The following is a 14,789-nucleotide window of genomic DNA, read 5'->3' as shown; positions in this document are numbered from 1 at the left end:
CCCTGATAGATGTAAATAAACATAGACAATCACCAGATAACAGCACGTCATTTCTCAGACATCCTATGGCCTTACAAACACAGATTCAATAGGCTTTAAAATACACCACCAGGGGAACACGATGATCCAACAAACCCCGACAAAGTGTCTGCATTGGTGCAGAATGACGTGGTCTTAACAGATCAAAGTAGTTTATGATGCACCACACCCCATTTATTGAACAATTGAACTATTACAGCATCATCATGAAGTTCGCAAGAGTTAAAAATCATTTAAATCACTCATCTTCTTTTAATATTTTTCTTAAGTAGACCAATACATTTAAAACTAAATAAAATACAATCTGAGAGAGCATCAGAACTAATGCTATGTCTTAAGAAAATGTACAAAAGCTGAGAAAAACAGATGTGCATCAGTATATTGGATCTGCACAAAGCATTTGCCTTAAGAGTCACTGCAGCTTTAGGTTATCTTTCAACCCCAACAAGACAAACATCAACACGCTGTGCCATTGCCAGGCACGCAGTTCTCCTTAAAATGGAAACATGTGTCCCCTCCATCATCAGAACACTGGATTAGTGAGGTTCTACATTAAATCTATCATGAGAATCAGAGACAATGTTTTAAATGATCACTGAACTCTAACAAAACATGGAATCCCATACTGTCTGTCATTGAGAACCTTAACATCTCAGGACCTGTTGACATCAATTTCAAAAGGAAAGAGAGACTTTTAATATTCACTTTTTACTTCCTTCTTTATTTAACCATATACCTTTGTAAATAAATAATATTTATTTATTTATTTATTTATTTATTTATTTATTTATTTATTTATTTATTTATTTATTTATTTATTTATGTATTTATTTATTTATTTATTTATTTATTTATTTATTTATTTATTTATGTATTTATTTATTTATTTATTTATGTATTTATTTATTTATTTATTTATTTGTATGCTTGTTTATTTATTTATTTATTTATTTATCTATTTATTTATCTTTTTTCAATTGGTTTATTTTTTCTGTGTCTTGATTCATCTTTGCAAACCTATTGAAGGCCTCAGGAAACAAGGAGGGGTGGGAGATGGGAGGGATGGTGTTTAGAACAGGGTAGAAGAGTTTTGGTTTGATGTAATACTTATGCAGTTCTCTTGTTTTTGTTGTTGCTATATATTTGATGTCATCTCTTGCTGATAGGACTTCTATTTTTTATATACATTTATATGTTTGTATATTATCTGCAAAAAACACAACAAAAATATGTATATAAAGTCACTGCAACTTTTAATCAAATGTCCTGTTGAAGGAGCAGTATCAGCAGATATTAAGCAGACTGTCCACTAATACTCAAAAGATCGATCAAAATAAAGTGTTACCTTTAATTTTTTACATTTGGCCTGGGAAATGCTGTTAAGTTAATTTGTAACATGTTTGGTTATGTGTTTGGACTTTTAAAGAGAAAAAAAAAATCTACTCTTGTCCTTTCAAATTTTTGAAATATTATTTTGCCTAATTTTGATATAGTTTGTCTAATTTTCTTTGCTTATCTCCCCCCCCACCCCCCACAAAAAATGTAAAAATGAAAAACATTAAAAACAAATGCTCTTTTGATCTGTAGATCCCTGTAAGATACATTCTCCTCTTGTACTCAAGTGTGAAAGTTAAAGCGTGCTGATTGACATGAGGCATAGTAAATAATGACAGGATTTTCATTTTTGTGTGAATAACTCTTTAACCCTAACCCCAGAAGCGTTAAGCTGAAAATGTGTAGTGTGAATGTGGCAGACCTTGTGTTGGACAGTTTAATAGCACAATCAACATTTTCCCCATTCTCTCCCTCCATTTCAACAGACGTCGTCAATAAACTAGCCCTTGTCTGGAAGCGAATGTTATAAAGCATGGTTTGATTGTGGCGAAATGAACTCTCCAGATGGCAAGCTTTCACTTGAACGTTTAGAACGGGAATGAAGGCTTTCAGTTTGCTCAAAGTGCTGTAAATAACAGAGGAAGGTGATCTTATCTGAGTATGGAATGGTCTCAGGCAAATATAAGCTGTGAGAGGTAATCTCTTCTGGTTGAGAAAAGACCGAACCCCAAGTATTAGTCCCTGATGTTTTGACATGTAATTTTCTATTCCAAAATTACAATCTTCTCTGATTGATCAGAAGCTGTGATGGGTTCTTTAAGTCATTAATCAGGTGTGACAGCACTTTCATCTGGCTATCAATAGGGAAATCGCAATAATTACCTCTGTTGTTTCTTGTTGGAAGGGGGCTGCTTTCCACAGAACCGGCCAACCACTGTGCGCCACTGTCACCCTCCCTGCACTAAACCCTTCTCCCACTGCAAGCAGGTAATCAAAGGAAACACATCACATCCTCAGTGTGTACCATATCTATCTGCATGTTGCAGCACAGTGCACTGTAAAGAGCAGGACAAAACTAGAAGATATTCCATCATATGACCATTAGTTAGTGCTATTAATGTAATGATGAAAGGAATAATTTCATGCATATGTAAAATCTGCAAAATGAACAGTGGATGAAAGCTGTTAAAGCTGTACACTGACTGCCACTTGCAGTGCACTAAATGCAACTACATGCAAATACTGTACATGCATTAAGAGATTTTTCTTAAATATAATATTGATCAAACTTTTTGTATTTCTCAAAAATATTTCATTAATGTCAAAGAAAAAAGCATGCTTCAAAATTCATATTTAGGTCATTTCAAGGTTATCCGCAAACCTCAGCCGATAAATAAAGGTCTTCAATTGTAAATAAAAAAGGGTCGGCCATTTTACTACAACTAATATTTTATCTTATTCTATCTACAAACACAGTATAATACCTTTTTGTTTGAAAGTCGTATGTACAAGTCAGGATTATTAGCCCCCTTCAAATTTTTGTTTCTTTTTAAAATTATGTTAAATTTCCCAAATTATTTTTAACAGACATCCCAGAGATGGGTTGAAGCTGGAAGGGCATCCACTGCGTAAAACATATGCTGGATAAGTTCATTCCACTGTGGTGACCCCAGATTAATAAAGGGACTAAGCCGAAAAGAAAATGAATGAATGAATGAATGAATGAATGAATGAATAAATCAATCAATCAATCAATCAATCAATCAATCAATCAAATTTTCCCAGTATGTCTGATAATATTTTTTCTTCTGGCGAAAGACTTACTTGTTTTATTTTGACTAGAATTAAAGTGGTTTTTAGTTTTTAAAAAGCCATTTTAGGGTCAAAATTATTAGCCCCTTTAAGCTATATATTTTTCAATAGTTTACAGAACAAACCATTATTATACAATAACTTGCCTAATTACCCTAACCCTAACCTGCCTAATTAACCTAGTTAAGATTTTAAATGTCACTTTAAGCTGTATAGAAGTGTCTTGAAAATTATCTAATAAAATATTATTTACTGTCATCATGGCAAAGATAAAATAAATCAGAAATAGAAATGAGTTAATAAAACTTTTATGTTTAGAAATGTGTTGGAAAAAAATGTCTCTCCATTAAACAAAAATTGGGGAAAAATAAACTTTCAGGGGGCTAATAATTCTGACTTCAACTGTACATCTTAGATAGTCTGGAGTTGATTTTATAATCAGGAAATAGATTTGAATAAATTATTCCTTTACAACAGTGAGTATTAAACTTTTATTTACAGCCTCCATTCATAATTCCCAGCATGCATTTATTTATTTATTTTTTTATTAAGTCTAATAGATGTCTAAACATTGTTCTCTTGGCTAAATAAAGGGTAAATTTAGGCTGTCTGTGACAATCTAATAGACGTCTAAGAATAGGTCAAAACTAGACCAGTCATCAAATAAACAGAAATGAATGACAACACATATAAAGTCTGTCTAATCTATTTGACGACTAGTCTAGTTTTGAGCTACTCTTGAACATCTATTAGATTTTCGCTGACAGCCCAAGTTTAGCCTTGTTTTAGCCAAGATGTCTACGTTCAGGTCACAAAACTATTTGCTGGGTTGCCTCACTGCAACCCACACTTTTATTTATTATTTATTTATTATTTTATTTTATTTTATTTTTTGTTTTTTGCTGCTGAATAAAAAGTAGGAACGAATTGAAACAGCTTTTTATACCAATCATCGTCATGCCTCAAGAGATGCCGTTTGATCTTAAGTTGCACTGAAGCTGGAGTCTTCTTTTAAACACATTAGTGTTTCTTGTGTACTGTTTCAAGATTCAAGATTTTGTTTGCCACATGCAAGTTATATAAACTTACACGACAAAGTGGAATATAGGTCTGACCTACTCTACAGACTGTTCAATTCAAGTGAAACAAAAAATTATTTTAGAAAATCCATGTTTTTCCTGCGCCTGTGATGTTTGCATAAATTATGGTAGGCTTGGAAGCTGTAAAGAATCACTTTTTTGTAACTGAGTACAATGTGGGGGTATTATTCATCTCTTAGTTCAGAAATGTAATAGTAAAAAGAAACTTGTACATTGTTAATTGTGACTAAAATAATCACTTTTAGCAGACAACAAATAACCCTGTAGTCTTTTCACAGTGATGTTATAAACATGTATTCAAGAGTTCACACTTAGCCGATGATTGATTATAAAGTGTTTTTGGCATGCTGTCCTGGGATAGAGTCCTGAGCTCTAAAGATCCTCGAACCCTGGGCTCCCTCCTGTTTGCAGGGCGAAGGAGGAGATGGCGCTAAGGTAGATCTCGAGAACTCCCCTGCTTATCTGTGGCTAATGACTAATTGCTTTATGAGGGGAAAATACTGTTGGCTAGGAACTTGACTATGATGCCAAATTGCTTTAGTCAATTTACTTATTACTTATGACACATGTCTTTTGAACGTTGGGAAGAAACTAGAGAACCCAGGGGAAACCCACACAAGCCCAGGGAGAACATGTAACCACACAGACATGTCGACTGGCCTAGTAAGGGTTAGAACCAGTGACTTTCTTGCTGTGAGGGAACAGTGCTAACCACTGAGCTGATGTGCTGCCCAATTTAGGAAAAAGGTTAAAGAATAGGGGAGGAAGGAGAGGTTCTTCAAGACTAAGTTAATTGTAGTATGCAGACTAGTGCTTTTTATAGTGACTTAGCAATCGTCTGATTAGATAATCATGTGTTAGCTAATGCAGGTCCAGCCATGGTCAATCATAAGCATGTGATCCTCTCAAAATTAGTTTATAAATACACTTTACTTATTGCAATGTAGGAAATACAAAGATAAAATAATCTGTTGGAAAGTAGATATGCTTATGACACTAATATAATAAAAAGTTACAAGCTTATTTTTAATAAAGAAAAAAAAATAGTGCTCAAAACCTGACCCAATTTTCCCTGTGATTGTGAATTATTTTGTAGCACAAACTTACTATTTGAAATGACTTGTTTCAGTTCATTTGAATGGAAGTTTCCCAAATGGGAAGTTAGTGACCAGTAGCCGCATACAGGAAAAGGTGGATGGAAAAGAATATAAGCTGCATCCCCTGTGTGTTTCAGAGTGGTGTGTGTGGCTGTGAGAGAGGCTATACTGAAGTGATGACCACACATGGCTTTTTGGACTACTGCACCAAAACCCCAGGCACCGACAACAAGAAGGCCGATGTGAAGACCAGCTCAGGAAGATTAAGACCAGGCACGACTCAAATCCAGGACTTCTTCGGCGAGTGGTCCCTGCAGCCTCTCGGCCCAGGTATTTGAAATGCAGATGAGAAGTTTGCAGAAAGAGTGTGTCTTTGAGTTATAGCAGAATCACTGGACGCCTTTATGAGACTCCAGATACTGGCTGATGTAGGACTCTGTTTAATGCCTCACTGTTTATGCCCTATTGGAGCTATGAGAAAAGCTGCATTGGACAGAGTCTCATAACGGTGTGATTTGTATTGCCCATAACTTGACAGACAGAGTTGCTTTATTGCTGGCTAGAGGCCATTTCTGATTAGAAGTGAATTTAGCGGCCTGTGCTTCGACTACTGTGTGCCGTCAGGTTACCTGGAGGTGTGAGATTCAGGATCCAGATAGAGGGACAAAATTCTAAGAATTACCAGATGGATCTTATAAGGAAGCATAACTATTATTGTCAGAAAAGTGGTTAAATGGTATAAATTCATACTTTTTGTTTAAAGGAAGCCATCCCAAACCCCCCTAAACCTACCGGAGATGAGCAAATCACACTAAAAATGTATGGATGAGATCCTACCAATTAATATTCATTCATTCATTCATTCATTCGTTTTCCTTTAGCTTAGAGGTCGCCACATCAGAATGAACCGCCAATTATTCCAGCATATGTTTTATGCAGCGGATGCACTTCCAGCTGCAACCCAGTACTGGGAAACACCCATACACACTCATACACTACGTGCATACTCGTCACATAAATGCCAGCTGACCCAGCCAGGACTCGAATCAGCAACTTTCTTGCTGTAAGCCAACAGTGCTAACCACTGAGCCACTGACGCTAGCTGGCAGCAGGTTTTTATGTTCCTCTGTGTTGACTTTCTTTGTGGGTGTTTTGTTTTTTCAAACACCACCCTAATGTACAAGTGGCTCAAACTCACTAATTCTGAAGCGGGAACTTGCGGACGTACAACAACTTTGATTTTAAGGTAAACACGAAACAAATCGTTCCATCTGGAGCTCGTTCACGAGACTCGACACTTGTAGATACTCGCTCCAATGGGCTCGCACGGCTCTCGGTCCTTCTCACACTCATTAGTGATATCAAGCTGACCAATAACAGAGCTTGTGCTATGCATCGTTGTGACGTGTAGTTACATTTTTGGAGAGGTGCGCGTCAGCGGCGGCCACAGCGAGGGCTATGCGACCACCTGCAGGCTGCGCAGGAGCATACACATGCGCTTGACGCAGATGTATAAATCATCTTTAAGCCAAAAAGAAAATGAATGAATGAATATAAAGCTTGTATAACATTTATTGCTTCTATTATAATATAGTTTATAACTTCTAGTTAATGAGTACAATTTTCAGCAATGAAATATTAATGTTTGTAGTTGGTTTCTTAAGGTCACCAAGACTGCATTTATTTGATCAAAGTCGAGTAAAAGCAGTATGATTATGAAATATTACATTTAAAAATGTAATATGTAATGAGACTTTTTTACAATTAAACTAACTGCTATTTATTATTTTATGGGTTGTTTCATTCATTAATTTTCTTGTCGGCTTAGTCCCTTTATTAATCCGGGGTCGCCACAGCGGAATGAACCACCAACTTATCCAGCAAGTTTTTACGCAGCGGATGCCCTTCCAGCCACAATCCATTTCTGGGAAACATCCACACACACATTCACACACTCATACACTACGGACAATTTAGCCTACCCAATTCTCCTGTACCGCATGTTTTTGGACTGTGGGGGAAACCAGAGCACCTGAAGGAAACCCACTCGAAGGCAGGGAGAACATGCAAACTCCACACAGAAACACCAACTGAGCCGAGGTTCGAACCAGCGACCTTCTTGCTGTGAGGCGTCAGCACCACCTACTGCGCCACTGCCTCGCCCTATGGGGTTATTTATTGAAAACTGCCTGACACTTAATGAGACTTCTTGAAAATATCTAGTTTTATTGGTTCTACTGGAATTATTCAGAATGGGTTTGAGGAAAATGCCATTGTCAATACACATTATATACAGTAGTTAACTTCTGTTAAGTGGATTATTATCACCTTTTTTAAATGTGTCCTCAAACTGGACAATTTTTAAATGCATTATGGTCCATTTCCAAGGTTGACTACTGTATAATATGCTAATAAAAACATTTATTTTTAAGCTGTAAAAGAAAGGTAAGTTTTTTACATAGATACAACTATGAATCATAAATTCTGAGAAATTTGATGATATTGGAATAAACAGTTAAAATGAAGAAGGTGAACTGAATCAAAAGTGAATAGGTATTGGTTATAATGTTCCATTGCCTCTCCCATGTTAAATTCAAGTACAGTAAAATGAAACTTTGTAATGTCACAGAGTGTTCTACAATATCTAACATAGGGCCTTACACCATTTCTCTATCCAACGATGAGTTTCTCTGGCTGAATAAAAATTATTATAAAGTGTTACAAAGCTTAGCAGAATCTTCTGTTCCTAAGAGTTGGTTTTGCATCATCTATTGTGTGCGTCTCAGAGGATCCAGGTCTGAGAAGCTCACCACTGATGTCTTTAGTCTTTTATCTGAGAGCTGTTCTAAGACCTTGTCATATCAGTTATATAGCATCGTAATGCCTCTGTGACACACACCTCATCTTTACCTCTGGAAGATGGTGAAACACTTTCCTCAGGTTCAATGCCATCAGCATGAATGTGCCATCTGTTTCTGAGGAATCAGCACGGAATAGAAATGTTCTTGTTGTACATTTCATTGTTGGTCACACCCTTGTCTTCTGATTACGCAGATGGAAGAATAAAGCTGTGGGTCTACGGGTTAACAGCTGGAGGATTCATTGTCATATTATTCACAATTGCTGTGGCCTTTCTGTTTTGGTATGTATGTTGTCCATTTTTAACACTCTTGTCAGTTATTAGAAAGAGTACCTGTTTGAAAGCAGCCATTAGTTGTTTAGTCACTTCACAGATTGACTTTTAGACACAGGTGCATCTCAGTAAATTAGAGTATCATCAAAAGGTTGATTTATTTCAGTAATTCAATTCACAAAGTAAAGCTCATATATTAAATAGAAACATTTCACACAGCCTGCTATATTTATAGTGTTTGTTTCTTTTAATTGTGATGATTATGGCTTACAGCTAATGAAAAGCCAGGATTTGGGATCTCAGAAAATGTGCATATTACTTAAGACTGATAAAAAAAAAAAAAAAAATGTTGGAGTACAGTCAAGTAAGAACATACTGTACAGCACTCAATACCTGGTTCAGGGCTCCCTTTGCATGAATTACTTAAGTGAGTCGATTAGTCTGTGGCACTGCTGAAGTATTATGAAGCTACCCTAGTAGCAAAGAATTCTGGCCCAGATTTGGCATAAAGCTGGCACAGCAGGCATTCATCCGGCACTGGCATACAGCATGTGGGCCAAACATGGCCCGGGTTTGGCAGAGGTGGCACCGTCAGGCGGCACACAAGATTTGGGCCAGATGAAAAACGTAGTATTTGGCCCAGATTTAAAAATTTGATAAGTGGGCCATGTAAGTTTGGCCAGTCTTGACCCACATTTAAAATACACTTAAATCATTTTTGAGTAAAGAAAAACAATTCTACCAATCAGGTCACTTTGAGAAAAAGCGTGCCCATAGTGTGCCTAAAGCGCATCACTCCATGGGTTTATCAATTTCATTGCAATCGTGACACACCAACCTATCTGGCCCAGTTCAGGCCCAGTTATGAGTTATTAACTTGGCTGAGACTTGGCTCAGATATGGTCCGTGTTTGGCCCTTGTCTGGAAGCCAGATTTGGTCCAGTCATGTACCGTAATTCACTGCGGCATGTGGGCCAAGCAAAACCTGATTGTGTGGGCCAGAGCTGGGCCAGAGAAATTTTGCTATGTGGGTAGTGGCCTTCAATATTCTGTGTTTCACAACACCCTACAGATTCTTTCTGAGTTTTATGATGGGCAAATTTGCTGGTCAATAAAAACAGGCATACCATGGTTCACAATTAGCTTGCCAATAATGAAAACCCAAAATTCAGTATATCAGAAAATGTGAACCAAGTGTTAGTACTTTTGGCAGTGTAAGCAGGTGTCAAGTACTGCTGGAAATTTAAATCAGCATCTTCGTAAAACTCGTTAGCATGAAGTGCTCTAAAACATTCAGGTAGATGGCTGTGCTGACACTGAGCCTGATGATTCACCTGCTAACTTCAACCAAACCTTTATTTCCAACTGAAATGCAACATTTTCTTTCATCTGAAAATAGGACTCTGTGTCACTGACCAACATCCCAGTGCATTTTGTCCTTAACCCAGGTAAGACACCACTGATGTTGTCTCGTGCTTCCCTCTGCTGAGCAGCTTTATGGGGAAGCTGATTGCATTTTCCAGCAAGACTTGGCAACTGCCCACACTGCCAAAAGCACTAATACCTGATTCAAATTTTCTGAGATACTGAATATTGGGTTTTTTGTTAGCGTTAAGCTATAATTAACCACATGAAAAGAAAGAAACACTTGAAATATCAGATTGTGTAAAGAATTTATTTAATGAGTTGAAATTTTTGAATTATATTACTGAAATAAATGAACTTTTCGATGATTTCATATAGATGCAGTGAGATGCACCTGCGTTTACTTGTTGCTGCCATCTTGTGGTCATAAGTTGTAGTACAATTAAAGACAGCAGCACTGGCAGCTGGTGGAACTCTAATAATAGATTTTGAGAGGCTCGAAACATTGTTTAAACAATGAGCTTAATTGTTATATCAGGATTAAGTTGAAGTTCAAGTTATGAGTGACTGACATGACTGCATAGCAGTAAGTACTGTATCAATGTGCACACCACTGCCGCAAATAAATGGGTGTTTTCAAAACATGTACATATTGGGTTTCATGTTTAGAAGCAAATTTATATTGGTTTTACTCCCATAATATCTCCAGAATCACAAAAAAAAACAAAACAAAAAAAGAGTCCTTTATGGGCTTCGATCACAGGATATTTATTTTCTGTCTGTTCCTAAAGTGCAGATTGAGATGGGAAAAAAGGCTATTAAATACGCAGCACCTTTTGCATGGAATAATCTACAAAGAAAGTTGCAGTTTAAAGAATTAATTTCGCTAAATGCTTTTTAAAAGAGTATAAATGATTTAGGAATTGAAACACAGGCTTGTAGATGTTTTGAATATTTTGTTTGTCAATGTGTGATTTATGTTAACTAAACGCAAGTATTTTAAGTTTTGTCAGTTTAGTGGCTAATTTTTAAGTTTAGAGTTCAGTTATACGATATTGTAAGATTTAAAAAAGGAGGCGTGGCACCTAACCCCACCTCTAAACCCAGCCGTCATTGGCGGGATGGGCAAATCATGCAAAATTTTACAAATGAGCCACTAAATCAAAAAGTTACGAATTGGCATGAGATTGTGTTAGACCCATGTGACATGTACTGTATACTGCCTAATCTTGGCCAGGACACTCTTGTAAAAGAGATTCTTAATCTCAATGTGTCTTTCTTGATAAAATAAAGGTTATAATAATAATAATAATCCATTTAAAACGTTAATATGCATATAGTTATGATATTGTTTACATTTGCACTGTAAAATCTATATAGACAATGTTATGGAACAAATATCATTCAATATAATAATCGAAGATGTCTTTAAAAAAAGAAACCAGTCTTGATGACTAAATCATTTTGTAATGTGAAGAAGTTTATAATCAAATAACTATTTTTGCTACCCAAAGAATATTTAAAGCAAAGATGCACAAAATAAAAAAAGTTGGCCCATGGTAACCTTTGATATGGCCTGCCATCCCATCTGAGTAGAGATTTGGAATGATGGGAAGGTTGGAGTGATAGAGGATAATGCACAAGGTGGTGTAGCTTGACTTGTGTATTCAGCATTGAACACTATTGTGTGATAACTGTGTTTGTTTTACTTTTATTGTAAGATGTCCATTATAAAAAAATTTAAAAAAAGTTATTAATATGATTAAAGTATTTTTTGTATATATATATATATATATATATATATATATATATATATATATATATATATATATATATATATATATATATATATATATATATATATATATATATTAATTAATATTAGGAAGTGAAAATTGCAGCTGTATATTTACCTTCGGCCCACCACTCTTAATCAAGTTTGGTTTTTGGCCCTTCATAAGCAAATGTTTGGGCGCACCCCTGATTTACAGCAATAGTTCACTCAAATATGAAAATGTCCTCAGCATTTACTCACACAAAAGTGGTTTTAAACTTTTAGCAATTTCTTCCTTCTGTTGAACACAAAACATAATATTCTGAAGAAGTCAATGGCTGCTTTTGTCCAACCTTGTCCGTATATCAACCTTGAGTTCTACAGAAAAGAGAAACACAAACCGGTTTGGTGAACTGTCTAATGGTCCTCAAACCATTTTTTTTTCTGAGTGAAGAACATTGCAAGTATTTAAATAAATGTTTTCCACTTTTAAGAACCTTCTGTGAAATGTAGATGTTAAAGCTTCTTCGTGGAACCATCAAAGCCAATAAAGAACCTTTGCTTTAGTCTGCACTCGTCCTTTTATCCTGTTGTCGGCAGTAGCTTAAGCACACTGTATCAAGTGCAGACAATGCCAGAGATTATAATAGTTTCTTGTTTTTATAGTACAATGACCTTTCAAAAGATTAAAGAAAATATAATTTTTCTTTTCATGATTTTCATTGATCTTCCCTTTCTCTTCCTCTTTACGACAGCAAACCATCCAAACAGAGTAAAAGTGCATCTCCACCACAGAAGCCCTTGACTCTGGCCTATGATGGCGATGTGGACATGTGATCATGCTCTCTCTCTCACTCTCTCTCTATCTCTCTCTCTCTGACTGTACATTCAAAGCACAAGCTGGACTACGTGCAACATTTTCAAATGTTCATCTCTCCGAGGCACCCTTTGGATTCTCAAAAAATAAAATAAAAGATAAGGAGTAACAGACATTAAAGAAGATGAAATTTGCAGCGTACACAAAACATGTGTGCAAGACTGCAAGGACAAAGGTTTTGGATCAGTGGTCGTCGTGAAAATTGTGACATTTAAAAGAAGGTGGCTGACATTCCACGGACCAGATGGAGGACTTTGACATTTTCTTGCCGTGATTTTTCTTACATCAGAAAAAAAGAGAGAAAAAAAAACACAAGTGAAGTTGTGCTGACTCTATTGTATCAGTCGCATTAAAAGCCTAGTTCACCCCAAAATGAAAGACCTGTGTACTCAGCCTCATGTTGTACCAGGATAATGTAGGATAATGAACACTAAGCTGTGAACAGAACCAATCAATTCAATTAAAGCTGAGTTGATTCACAAGAGCTGTTTGTTCATTAACAAGATTTCCAATGAAGTCTGGAAATTTTTAGGCGCTTTTCCACTGTTAGGCCAGTGTCCACCAGGGCTTTCATCTGGCCATCCAGGACCAATAGCCTCAGAACTTTAGCAGCAAAATCATGTCATGTTTAATCTTTAGGGTCTATAGATCACAGCACAAAGCTTACCCTAAGTATGTCCCCTGAATCAAACTTCACACAGCCCGCCCGGGAAGAAGAAAGTCAAATCACACAATAGGTAAAGAGCAACTTCACGAAACAATCAAGATGGAGACAAATGAAATTAATAAATGACATGTTACAGTACTATATATATATATATATATATATATATATATATATATATATATATATATATATATATATATATATATATATATATATATAGACTAATGCATGATGTTCCCACTGCCAAAACTTGGTTGTAGTGTCCTGTAGATTTTGCCTCCTACTTGCCTCAACACACCTACCTGGACGTTTCTACTTTAGCTCCGTCCCAAATGTTGAGTGCATGAAAAGTTGTTGCGTGCATGAAGTGTTCAACAGTCCACACTTCAAATTACCGGTTGAATAAGAGCATAATCTGGGTTTTTATTCATCATTCATTTTCTTTTTGGCTTAGTCCTTTTATTAATCTGGGGCCACAGCAGAATGAACCACCAACTTATCCAGCATGTTTTTACGCAGCGGTTGCCCTTCCAGCCGCATCCCATCTCTGGGAACCATTCACACACACTCATCCACACTCATACACTTTGGACATTTTAGCCTACCCAATTCACCTGTATCACATGTTATAGGACTGTAGAGGAAACCAGAGCACCCGGGAGAAACCCACGTGAACGCAGGGAGAACATGCAAACTCCAAACAGAAATGCCATCTCCTACACTAATGTATTTCACTCATTATTTTTGTTTACTCACCAAGTGTACCATTAGTTGACATCATGTAGTCTTTCCACTAATATAGGGATGATGACCCAACACTCTTTCCATAATATCAAACCAGAGGGGAAAAAATCTGACCGTTCTGAATCTTAATGGCTTTATACTGTGCCTAAACCTTTTTTAACATTTCCTGAACTAGTAAAAATTGTGTGTATTTTTTAAGGGTGTACTTAATCTGTCTAACACCTAGCAAAATGACCCTCTTTACCTAATTTAGGCAAACTCCACCTCTGCCACAAAGTCCCATCTAGCCTGCTTAAGGTCAAGGCAATCAAGGACAGCTGTTAGTCCAGAGGAACCCCAGACAAGGCCCGATTAGGCCCGAGAAGTTGAATTGTGACTGGCCCAGGACACACTGGCATGCTCGCTTTAGGTAGGACAGTGGAAATGTTGCTAATGTATGACTAAGGGTTAGTTCACCAAAAAATGAAACTTTGCTCACTATTTATTAACCCTCCAGTGGTTGTGAACCTTTATGAGTTTATTTCATATTGAACTCATGAGAAGATATTTTGAAGATGCCTGAAAACCTGTAACCATTTACATCTACATTTGGAAAAATAAATACTCTGGAAGTCAATGGCTACAGGTTTCCCTGCAGCTTTTGCAGAGTTGCTTTAAAACAATGATAATTGTGGCTTAAATGGTGAATTGAATTGAATTGAATTGAATTGAATTGAATTGAATTGAATTAAATTAAATTAAATTAAATTAAATTAAATTAAATTAAATTAAATTAAATTAAATTAAATTAAATTAAATTAAATTGAATTGAATTGAATTGAATTGAATTGAAGCAAGATGGAATCC

The 14,789-nt window shown here is 36.2% G+C and overlaps 1 protein-coding gene across 3 annotated transcripts in view; it reads left to right on the top strand.

Annotated features, from left to right (window-relative positions):
- Nucleotides 1-12,847, top strand: part of thsd7ba (thrombospondin, type I, domain containing 7Ba) — a 402,275-nt gene extending 389,428 nt beyond the window's left edge. For all 3 annotated transcript variants that reach the window (XM_073912504.1, XM_073912505.1, XM_009304519.5), the window contains 4 exons: nucleotides 2,279-2,361; nucleotides 5,521-5,713; nucleotides 8,438-8,525; nucleotides 12,411-12,847. In XM_073912504.1, coding sequence (XP_073768605.1) covers nucleotides 2,279-2,361; nucleotides 5,521-5,713; nucleotides 8,438-8,525; nucleotides 12,411-12,492 — 446 coding nt within the window. In that variant the 3' untranslated portion in view covers nucleotides 12,493-12,847. The remainder of the gene's footprint in view (nucleotides 1-2,278; nucleotides 2,362-5,520; nucleotides 5,714-8,437; nucleotides 8,526-12,410) is intronic.
- The last annotated feature ends 1,942 nt before the right edge of the window (nucleotides 12,848-14,789 follow it).

Source organism: Danio rerio, chromosome 9 (genome assembly GCF_049306965.1).
Source record: "Danio rerio strain Tuebingen ecotype United States chromosome 9, GRCz12tu, whole genome shotgun sequence".
Classification (NCBI taxonomy): Eukaryota; Metazoa; Chordata; class Actinopteri; order Cypriniformes; family Danionidae; genus Danio; species Danio rerio.
This window is presented reverse-complemented; position numbering and strand designations above follow the sequence as displayed.